Genomic DNA, 11,818 nt, shown 5'->3' with positions numbered 1-11,818 from the left:
TGACATAAACAGATGGAGAAATATACCATGTTCTTGGATTGGAAGAACCAATATTGTGAAAATGACTATACTACCCAAAGCAATCTACAGTTTCAGTGCAATCCCTATTAAACTACCAATGGCATTCTTCACAGAATTAGAACAAAAAATCTTACAATTCGTATGGAAACACAAAAGACCCTGAATAGCCAAAGCAATCTTGAGAAAGAAAAATAGAGATGGAGGAATCAGGCTCCCTGACCTCAAACTAAGCTACAAAGCTACAGTTCAAGACAGTATGGTACTGGCACAAAAACAGAAATATAGATCAATCGTACAAGATAGAATGCCCAGAGATAAACCCACGCACATATGGGCACCTTTTACAACAAAGGAGGCAAGAACGTACAATGGAGAAAAGACAACCTCTTCAATAAGTGGTGCTGGGAAAACTGGACAGCTACGTGTAAAAGAATGAAATTAGAACACTACCTAACACCATACACACAAATAAACTCCAAATGGATTAAAGACTTAAATTAAGTCTTAATCTAAGACTTTAAATGTAAGACCAGACACTATAAAACTTTTAGAGGAAAACATAGGTAAAGCATTCTTTGACATAAACCACAGGAAGATCTTTTTTGACCCACCTCCTAGAGTAATGGAAATTAAAAAAATAATAAACAAAAGGGACTTAAAAGCTTTTGCACAGCAAAGGAAACCATAGACAAGACAAAAGACAACCCTCAGAATGGGGGAAAATATTTGCAAATGAAACAACAGACAAAGGATTACTCTCCAAAATATACAAACTGCTCATGGAGCTCAATATCAAACAAAACAAATAATCCAGTTAAAAAATGGGCAGAAGACCTAAACAAACATTTCACCAAGGAAGACATACAGATGGCCAAGAGGCACATGAAAAGATGCTCAACATCACTAATTATTAGAGAAGCACAAATCAAAACTACAATGAAGTATCACCTCACACTGGTCAGAATGACCATTATCAAAAAATCTAGAAACAATAAATGCTGGGAAAGGTGTGGTGAAAAGTGAACCCTCCTGCACTGTTCGTGGGAATGTAAATTGATACAACCACTGCGGAAAACTTGGTGGGAATGTAAATTGTTACAGCTACTATGAAGAACAGTATGGAGGTTCCTTAAAAAACTAAAAATCGAACTACCATATAACCCAGCAATCCCACTACTGGGCATATACCCTTAGAAAACCATAATTCAAAAAGAGTCATGTACCACAATGTTCATTGCAGCACTATTTACAATAGTCAGGACATGGAACCAACCTAAGTGTCCATTGACAGAAGAATGGATAAAGAAGATGTGGCACATATATCCAATGGAATATTACTCAGCCATAAAAAAGAACGAAATTGAGTTATTTGTTGTGAGGTGGATGGATTTAGCGTCTGTCATACAGAGTGAAGTAAGTCAGAAAGAGAAAAACAAATACTGTATGCTAACACATACATATGGAATGTAAAATTTTAAAAAAAGGTACAGATGAACCTAGTTGCAGGGCAGGAATAAAGAGGTAAACATAGAAAATGGACTTGAGGACATGGGGTGGGAGGGAGAAGCTGGGGCGAAGTGAGGGTAGCATCGACATATATACACTACCGAATGTAAAATAGTTGGCTGGTGGGAAGCAGCAGCATAGCACAGGGAGATCATCTTGGTGCTTTGCAATGACCTAGAGGGGTGGGATAGGGAGGATGGGAGGGGGACTTAAGAGGGAGGGGATATGGAGACATGTATGCATATGGCAGATTCGCCTTGTTGTGCAACAGAAGCTAACACAGTATTGTGAAGCAATTATACTCCAATAAATATCTATTTTTTTTTAAAAACTGTTTAGTCTAGGCACTTCTCTGGTGGTCCAGTGGTTAAGACTTTGCCTTCCAATGAAGGGGGTGCAGGTTTGATACCTGATCGGGGAGCTAAGGTCCCACATGCCTCACGGCCAAAAAAAACAAAACATAAAACAGGAGCAGTATTTTAACAAATTCAATAAAGACCTTAACTGTGGTCCACGTCAAAAATAATATTTAAAAACTCCAAAACTGTTTAGTCCATTTTTTGTTACATTTATCAATTGAATATATGACTTTAATATTCTTTTTTTACATGTGTTTTACATATATGTGCTTATTACTACAAATTGTAAGGAATTTTTACAAATACTGTTGCACAAAGAAAAAATCTACTGAGTCAGAATTGGTTTCAGCTGCATAGAATAGAAATCCAGCTATAACCTCTTCACCAAGTTGAAATTTATTTTTCTTGTGTAAAAGAAGTCCAGAGATAGACATCCTGGTTTGGTACAGCAACTCCAAGATAACAGCAAAAATGACCTTTTAATTTTCCAATGCATCATCTTAAGCTTTCTTTCTTCTCTATCCTCATAAAGTGGCTTCTGTGTGTCTAGTCATTATGTCAGCAAGACATGGAAAAGACGAAGGGGAAAAAAATGGGAGAGATGAAAGAAAATCAGCAAAAAGTACATACCAGATGAGTCTGTCCATTTTAAAAAATTTTCCTAAAAGCTCCAAAAGGTTTCTTCCATGTTTATCTTATTAGTCAAATGGAATCCCAAGTCTACCTTGTCGCCAAGATATTTTGGGGAGGTGAACATTTTAATTAGGCATACTGCTAGCCAAGATACAGCTCATTGATAATAGATTCTATTAATATGGAATGATTCTATTAAGAAGAAGAAAAGGAAATGGATGTTAGATAGGCTACTAGCAGTGACTGCCATACTCATTATCGACTTTGCAACCAGATCCCAAAATGCTAACAAAGATAGAGATTGCTAAAAATAGCAGTTCAAGTACTTCAGTGGAATCAAAGATAGCAGATCTCACTGTCTTTTATGACTTGATGTTCTGTAGTAATTATTTACTGAAAGCTGCAGCAAGTAAAGGTGGGAAATGCAGAGTGTGGAGTCACTTACACCTGCCTTTTTACTCCCTATCTTCTAGCTATGTTTATTCAATATGTCTCGGCAGTGCTTTTTTTTTAAATTTATACAATGGGAGAAATTTTAAAGTGAGCACATTATTTTGCGTAGAGCAGAAACAATTGTCGTATGACTTCCCATTTTTTTCAAAATTCACATAATCAATAATGATTTTTAATGACTGAATAAAATATTCAGGAAAAAGGAAAACTGTTGATAAATATTCCTTGATTACTTCTTTTTATTTTATTTATCAGTATTACTTACTGATAATGTAAATAAACAATTGAAAGTGAACAATTCATTGATTTTAAGAACTACTGTAGGCTTTAAGTGGAGTAAATATTCAATAGAGTGTAAATATACTTTTATAGCTGAAGAATATAGTGAAACAAATTGCATATTGACTGTGTGGACAGGTATGGCAGGTAAAACATTTTTGTATTATTCCATCCATCGTTTGAAGATTGAATGCAATATTCTTTGCTTCTTTTACATGGCAAAGATGTGAGCATCCTTCTGGATGCTGCAATATTAAGAATCAGTAACAGCTATCACATTATAATTGGAGAATGAATCAGCAATAATTGTGTCACCTTACACCTAGAATCAGTCATGGAGACAGACTGATTCTGAGTTGCTATAGCAGGAATCAAGAGGTTTAGTCCAGCTCATTGCTTTTTGGTCTAGGTTAACCAGGTAAAGTGACCGCCCGTGTCTAGTTTTCTAGCTCTCTCTGGCACTTATACATACCCCTTGATCTATTTTGTTTTGCAGAGATACTTTGATCTCAGACAGATCCCAGTCCCAGTATTCCATATGTCTTTTATAGAGTACACATAGATGTTGGCTTAGCCTCTCAAATATGAGCATATAAGCACAGAAGAACATTAGGCATAAGAAGAGGCAGAAGGCATGAGTTTAACCATGATTAAACCTCAGGAATATTAAGAGCATACTGGCTCCAACAAAACTAGAGGCAAGAACGTAGGCACAAGGGGTTGGAAGGAAATAATAGCTAACCCTTAGGAGTGCTTACTTTTTATACTGTAATAAACTCTTTTCCTTTACTATCTTATCTAATCATCACAACCGCCACTATTATTCCCATCTTACACAAAAGAAATTAACTATTTTGCTCAAGGGCATAACACCAAATTTAGGCAATTAAGCTCCAAAGTCTGTGCTTTTAAAGGATATTCTATGTTATATCTACTTAAAAATAGCAAATAAATAAAACAATTAAATTAAAATGGAAGCTTTCAACTATTGCTGAGGTTACTGCTTTGAGAGAAACACTGATAGGTTAACCTATCCACGCTTATGACTGGAAAATTACATAGCAGGTGGGCACCTATAGGCTAGACTAATGGTTCCAAAGAGATGCCTTTAACTGATACTGTTCCCTAATAGTAAAATTTATCACAGACATTATGGAAGACATTTAATGGCTACAGTATTCTTAGAGACACGTTCTGGGAATATATGTTTCTTGCTGCTGCAGTTCTTCTCAGATCAAATCATATTTCTTGTGAAAATAGTGTAGCGTTAACTGATGGAGCATAAACCTGAAGGGATAGTTCAATGGGTTTGTATCCTGAAATGAAAAAAAGAAGTCAATTTTATTTGCTCTTAGACTCAGTTTTTGAATCAAATAATATTAGATGCATTGGGAATGTTAGAAGAGACTGCCTCAAGTTTGCCTTTTAAATGTCCATGCTTCATTTTTAAGACCAGGATAAAAGTATGTGACAAAAAAAAAGCATCTAGAGGTTATTGAACAATTTTCTCATGGTGGAACAATACGTAGACATTAATTGATATTTGAAGAACTGATGAATCTCAGCTAAGAAAACATAGTAAATAAAAGCTAGTTTGTAAAAAAAATAAAATAAAAAGGAAAGAAATCAATGACTGCTATTGCTTTAATAAAGGATTCCCTGCAAGTATCCTGCTGCAAAGTGTAAATGGGAGAAGCACTTCAAATCTGAGCACCTTGAAGGGAACTAGAGGACCCTTAAGACCCTTTTTAAGATTGTTTCAGTATTTAATTGACTAGGTGTGGTGCTTCCAACAACGTTTTAGGTGTGTGTTAAATGTAGTGAAAATCAGATTCTTCTTTATATGTGTCATATTTTGAAGGAAGAAATCTTTTAACTTCCCATAAGAGGGAAAAGAGCAAGAAAAGGCAGAGGATATTGGGCTGGCTAATGTACTAAAAGGTGGATTAACTTCTCAGGAGACCAACAGTGGTTCACCAAGGATATTCATTGCAACGTCACAAGAGAACAGATGGTTCTTACATGTTTAAATTTTCTTTTATGTAAGAAACCATTTTACTACTAGTCTTCTTGAAATGCTGACCCTGGAAATATTTTGTAAAGACTTAATATCAATGAAATTTTACTCAGAAAATTGCAAATAATAAGTAAGCTGGTTTTCCCTTTATTTTGGAGAAATACTTTAAAAATAATTAATGTATGACTTGATGCTAAAGTTATTAATGACACAAAATTATTAGGTCTTATTTTAAGCAGGAAATGATTTGTGTCCTATGTACTACATAAAATCAACTTGAGATATGATATGCAAGAGAATATTAATGTTGGTACTAATAGTAAATATTACCCATGATTTTGGGGGAAGGTCTAGAATTGCATTATCATTGGGGTGTATATATATATATATATATATATAAATTTTGACAGCTTAAATTTACTCCAGATTTACTAAAACAGATACTCTGAAGCTTTGTTCTTCTTTCCTTTACTGACTGTTGTTGCTCTATATCACTAAATGTTTTGTTTTTGCTGTGTATGTAGGTGGTGCTTATTATAATTAAATGCATAGGTCACTGAGGAGGAAAATTAACAGTTATACAGGGCACTAAGAAGAAAGTAAGGATTTATACCTCAGTACTGAAGTTCATTTTTGCCTACTTAACACATAATTCTTGGCTTTGTATTATAACCTCAGTCTACCAGATTGAAAGAGTCAAAAACAAGAGCAGTGTTTTTAAAAACATTTTTATGGCAACTTTTCCTGCGAAGGAAGTATATCCACAGCCCTCAAATCACTTCATATCATGTAATAACTTTTAAAACTCTTATCCTAAAATTGAAAACTATATTGCAAGGTGTGAAATTACTGTAGACTTTATGAATATTTTTAAATAACAGGTATATTACTTAATATATAGTCTATTTGCTTTGGAATATATAGATTTATTTGGCTTATCTAGTTGCAGGGAAAAAAGAAACAGCTATTAAAAATACATGTATTACTGACATTTTCATAACTGTCATGAGAAAGAGAGATTCTTGTCCACATAAAAAAAAGAAAATAAAATTTTACTCATTGAACCAATTATACTCAACTATTTATTGTGCGTAAAAGTGTAGGGAAAAGGAGCAGAGCATCTTCTTTCTATATGCAGGTGGCATAATTCCAGTTATATCATGGCATTTCTAGCTATTTGTCACAGTGTTCCATGGAGAAATATCATTTTTAGACTTATCCATCATTATTTACTTCAAAAGTGTATAATGTATAGTAGACTATTTATGGGTAAGATAAATTATATGGTAGCTTTAATTTTTCAGGTTTACATCTCTCACTTGTGACATAGAAGATGAAGAGATTTGACATCCATTTCAAGCATGTAACTATAATTTCATAAAATTTTATGTTCCACAATATATAATGTGTGATAAAAGATGTGAAGTGCAGAAAATACTCACCATTAACTACTTCTTCGTGACCACATGTTATGGGCCTTTAAAATAGGGTAAAATCTTGGGGGAAAATGTTTTTTGTTGTTGTTGTTGAAAAACTTCCAAAATAGATTAGAGTAAAATTAAAAATAAAATAAGAGAGCATGTGCATTATTAGACTAAGTCAGGATACCTGAGTTTTGTTTCTAGCCTCTCAACAGTCAAGCTGCAAAATATTGAACAAACATTTTAATATCCCAAACCGCAGGCTCTCATTCTCATCACAAAGGAGGAAAAGATTATTAATGATGTCAAAGAAAACAATATCTATAAAATAATTAGTATATTTATATAAATTACTCAAATAGAAAACATTAATATAATTATTAATAATCAAAAGATCCCATTTCCTGTGATTTATATTGTTCTCTACACACATACCCAAGTCGGATAATAAAGCTTATGTCTACTAATTTCACTCCATGTTATTTTTCCTGTGCTGCTAATGGAGCTTGAAACTGATGTAGTCCTTTTGAATTTCAACATAGACCTAGTCTCAGTCCCTGATAATTTTTGTTGGCACTGACTTTTTCTTCATATAAATTCACTAACACATTTATATATGAAATTATAATGAAATACATTTAATGTAATTTATCTTATCTGAAACCATCAGGAAATTAAGGCTCTCTTACTTGTGTGTTAAATTTTATAGGCACACAATATTTTGATTGATTAATTATTATTAGGCTGCTTTCATGAGTCATCTGGCCCCCAAATAGTGGCAGATAATTTCACTTGGTGTAATGAAAAAAACACTGGGCAGAGAGTTGGATAACCCAGATTCTATTCTGATTTCTGTAATTAACTAACTCCATGATATTGAGGAAATCACTTAGCCTTTCTGATTCTCAATTTCCTCAACTGTGAAATGAAGTAATTGAAACGACATTCTCTAAGGTACTTTCCAGTTCCAAAGGCCTGATTTTATGTTGTGACAGAGCCATGCATTGAGGCTATTTTTTTCCTTTCTTTTCAAAGCTATATCTCCTTCTTCACCAATTGAAATTACACTATAGTTTTGGAATAGCTGATCCCAAGTATTATTTAGTTTAAGAGTTGCCTACAATGAACACAACTGGGAGACAGCCAGAGTGGTTGGTTTCTCCAGCCAAGAAATTATGCAGTGGTTTGGACTGGTGAGTTCAAGAGTCATGGTAGAAATAGTTCTAGAACATGAAAGACAAAGCTTAAACCTCAAGTAGAATGCCTTTAAAACAATTTGTATGTGAACTGATATCTATATATCTATATATCTGAGCTGACTGCTCCAATGCCTTTTTATTCTTCTTTCTATGAACAGGGCCAATAAGTTTCAAGCATCATTAGCAGCAATGATGTACTCAAAACCAACAAATGATACGCCGAGTTTTCAGAGAAGGCTTCAGGATGTAAAATGAGTGGCAACTTTGTCATATCTGCAAACATAGAAGGATCACAGAAGCAAAGGACTCAGTGTTTAATAAGGCAATGAATTAAACCTATTTTAAACTAAAATACATCATTATTTGTATTTTTATGTGAACAGAATCAAAACTTGGAATTAAAGAAACATTACGTTCAACGCAAAGTGTTTCCTGCCCCACAATGGTGGGGAATCTGCTTGGGCAGCAGCTAAATTGTGGCATCATCAAAGTTCAAGCAGAGAATTTCAAAAGCATTCTGTGCATTGTTACAAGTTTTCCAGGTGTACGTGTGATTCTGGATCGGGGAAAGGAATTGGGGAGAAACTGTGGACCCCGACCCTGTCTCATTCAACATATTCTGCATAGTGATGTAGCTGCTAAGCGTTCTTTAAAAAAAATCCCATATTAAAAATAAATACTTAGAACAGTTGGCTCAGAGAATACTCATAAGAACATGATAAAATTAATGAATCTAAGCATTTAATTAAAGTTTAATTAACGGTCATTATTTGAATGGCAAGAGTATCAGAGGCCTTCGCCACCATGTGAGCGTCTGTACATAATGAGACAGCACGTTTCATCTGACTTCACACAATGATTTACATGATGACAGCTCTGCACTCAGTCCTGAGCTCACCGCACACCAGATCAACTACCCAGATTTCCCGCATTATAAAGTTAAGATTGGCAGACATTTTACTCTGACCTAATACAAGAAACAGCCATTTTAAACCGTGTAAAGGATGAAGAATTAGCAACACTAAAATCTTTTGCAGTTTTTTTGCTGACTTGATGTAGAACATCAGATCCTCTACCCGTCTTGATCTTTGGGGACTTACTGATGGATTTGCCCCCAGATCTGTGAAATACAGTCAGTATTCAATAAGTGCTTATTGTATGGAAAAAGAAAGTGGGTGGTTCTGATTTGGGGTCAATTAGACAGGATTTTTTTTTTAATACCTGGCAAAACCAAATTCAGAGTAGGAGATTTATAGGTTCATTCTACATGGAAAAGTCTGAATGATTCCTGGAATTGACACGATGGTGTCAGAATGACTCCCTCTCTCCTTTCCTTGTTTCTCTAATCTCAGTCTGCCTTTGTATGTAGACTTTGTTTTCTTCTGTTTTCAAGGTGTCTCCATTATGTTGTCCAGCATGTAGAATGAGATGAGGACTATCTTAATAGTCAAGCAGGGACTTCTTTGACTGGAAAGGCAGATTCTTACTAACATTAACCAGATCTGAGATCTGAGGTCTCTGCCCATAGAATGGCCAAAGGGACAAAATGCAGTACTTAACAACATCACTAGATTCACACAGGGGATTGGTACAGGATCACTTATACAAAGGAAGCAGCAAATGTGTTTACTAGAAATAATAAAGATATTGGTAGGAAAAATTAAACAAGTAAACAAATTCAATAATGTGTTAGAAAATTGGAGCACATAACCAAGAAATCAAAATTATCTCTTTAATTGAAAGTCACGACTTATTTTTTAAAAATAAATAACAATAATATTTGATTTCTGTAATTATCTACATGTATCAGTTTTCTCTTGCTGCATCACAAATTCCCACAAACTTAGCAACTTAAGACAACACCTATTTATTAATTCACAGTTCTGCAGGTAGAAATCTAGCACAGCATGACTGGGTTCTCTGCTCAGGGTCTCACAAGGTTGAAACCAAGGTGTCAGCAGGGTAGAATTTATCTCCTTGCTATTGTAGAACTGAGGTGTCTTCATACTGCTAGCAATGATGTAGGGACTGCCCTCAACTCCCTTCTGTATTAGCAATTTTCAACATGGTTATTTGTTTTCTTCCAAGCCATCTGAAGTATGTGTCTCTGACTTCCTTTTTCTACACCTAGGAAAAAACCCTTCTGCTTTCAAAGATCTCATGTGATTAGATCAGGCTCACCAAACATAAAGTAACCTTAAGGGTTAAATCCATAGTCTTCCCAGTCCCGGGAATTTTACAGGGAATGTACACCAAGGGGAGAGAAATCTTAGGCAATATAGTAGAATCCTGCCTATCACACCATATATGTTGGAGTTCAATCATAATTTAGAATTAAGGCTTGATTTGGATTCAGTTCTGTATTATTTATGATCTAAAATAATACAGTGAAGTATGATCGGACCCTGGTTGATCTCAGAAATTCTGTCTATAACTTACCTTAATCAGCAATCAGTGATATATGAGGAGAAAAATATTGTAACAAGCAGTGAAAGGAGATCAGTAAAATATATTTTTTTTAATTTTGGAAATAACGCAAATATACAGTCTATGGTATTCATATGTCAGTTTCAGGAAAATGTGCTACAAACACACATACATACATGATTCCATGGATTCTATGAATTATTAGGAAATTTTAATCCCAAAGCAACTCAGTTTCTTCTGAAAAGTAATCAAACTTTGAGAGATTTATTCATTTAAGAGCTCAATCAATGTCAAATTAAACATCTGCCCTTATAATCCTGAATTCTTTGTTTAAAAAAATTTGACCTGAAAAAAAAAAAATTTGACCTCTAAAAATGCAATAGCCTGAAATCAGTTTATTTCACTCAGGCATCCAATACTACGTATCTGCTAAAAAGCAGTCAAAATTGAGGTTCTAGTATCTGTGACATCTGTGCTCATTTTTCTTTTTTTTTTAATTCTTTCCTTTTTCCTTTTAAAGTTGAAGTCAAATTGGACCTATTATCTCTTTGGTGGTTTCTAAGGAATCCTAGTAGCCCTAGTGGGAAGTGAATCCTGAGAATGATTCTTTCCTTAATGTGTTTATAATGAGAGCTTTTAAAAAAAACGTAGCTAACCTATACTTAGAAACAAGATGTAACCTACTGCATTTCTTACACAGAATAGTAACTCTTTTTCTCTGTAACAAATTGAAATTTAACATGAAGGTTACTCATTTTTTATACTTTCGGCAAAAAATAATATTTAAAGTATATATTATCATGCAGATAAGATAATATTTATGGCACTTTTATAGGCTATAAGATGAGAGAGATGAATTCTTAACAGTAAATTTGACATAAAGCTTAACTCATGATACAAAGAAAGCAACCTGTTTAAGTAATTGGATTTTTTTTTTTGTATTGGTGATATTATACTTTCAAAATCCACCTTAAGTAGTTACTGTAAAGTGAGGAAAGGAAATAAAAGACTTCAATGAGTTGGCTTTGTGCTTTAACACATAAAGCAATCCCCACAGTAATACATGTTACAGAAAATGGGTCACCTTCAAACCACCCTTGAAAAAAAGCAGATAATATAATTTCAGATAGTGTTCTTAGAGTATTGTTTTAGAGTACGTACATCTACTTGACCTGTATTCATTTTGCAGAAATGTGTATGTGCGAGCACATGAAAACATGTATAAATACCATCTCTCTTTTTTTCTCTCACATACAACATGTACACATGTCTAAACATCCTCACACACATTCACATGTCTATTTGTGTGGTTATTAGTAAATTGTGACAAAGAAACCACATGTGTTAATGACTATTGCTCTAATTAAATAGTTACTCCATTTCATCCTTAACATAATTGACTTTTATATGTTTCAAAGCAAATTATAGTATAACCATGGGCAGAAAATCAGGAAAGTAATTTTCATTGAAGAATTTCACTGATATAAAAGTTAACTATATTCT

At 34.0% G+C, this 11,818-nt stretch overlaps 1 protein-coding gene across 4 annotated transcripts in view; it reads left to right on the top strand.

The window, feature by feature from the left end:
* Positions 1-11,818, top strand: part of CDH12 (cadherin 12) — a 403,417-nt gene that overhangs the window by 185,558 nt on the left and 206,041 nt on the right. The window contains exon 2 of one of the 4 annotated variants that reach the window (XM_007107777.2): positions 6,573-6,631. The exons of the other annotated variants lie outside the window; for them this stretch is intronic. Within the exon in view, the coding sequence (XP_007107839.1) occupies positions 6,602-6,631 (30 nt within the window). The 5' untranslated portion in view covers positions 6,573-6,601. The remainder of the gene's footprint in view (positions 1-6,572; positions 6,632-11,818) is intronic. 4 annotated transcript variants of the gene reach the window in all.

This window comes from Physeter macrocephalus, chromosome 8 (assembly GCF_002837175.3).
Source record: "Physeter macrocephalus isolate SW-GA chromosome 8, ASM283717v5, whole genome shotgun sequence".
Taxonomy (NCBI): Eukaryota; Metazoa; Chordata; class Mammalia; order Artiodactyla; family Physeteridae; genus Physeter; species Physeter macrocephalus.
This window is presented reverse-complemented; position numbering and strand designations above follow the sequence as displayed.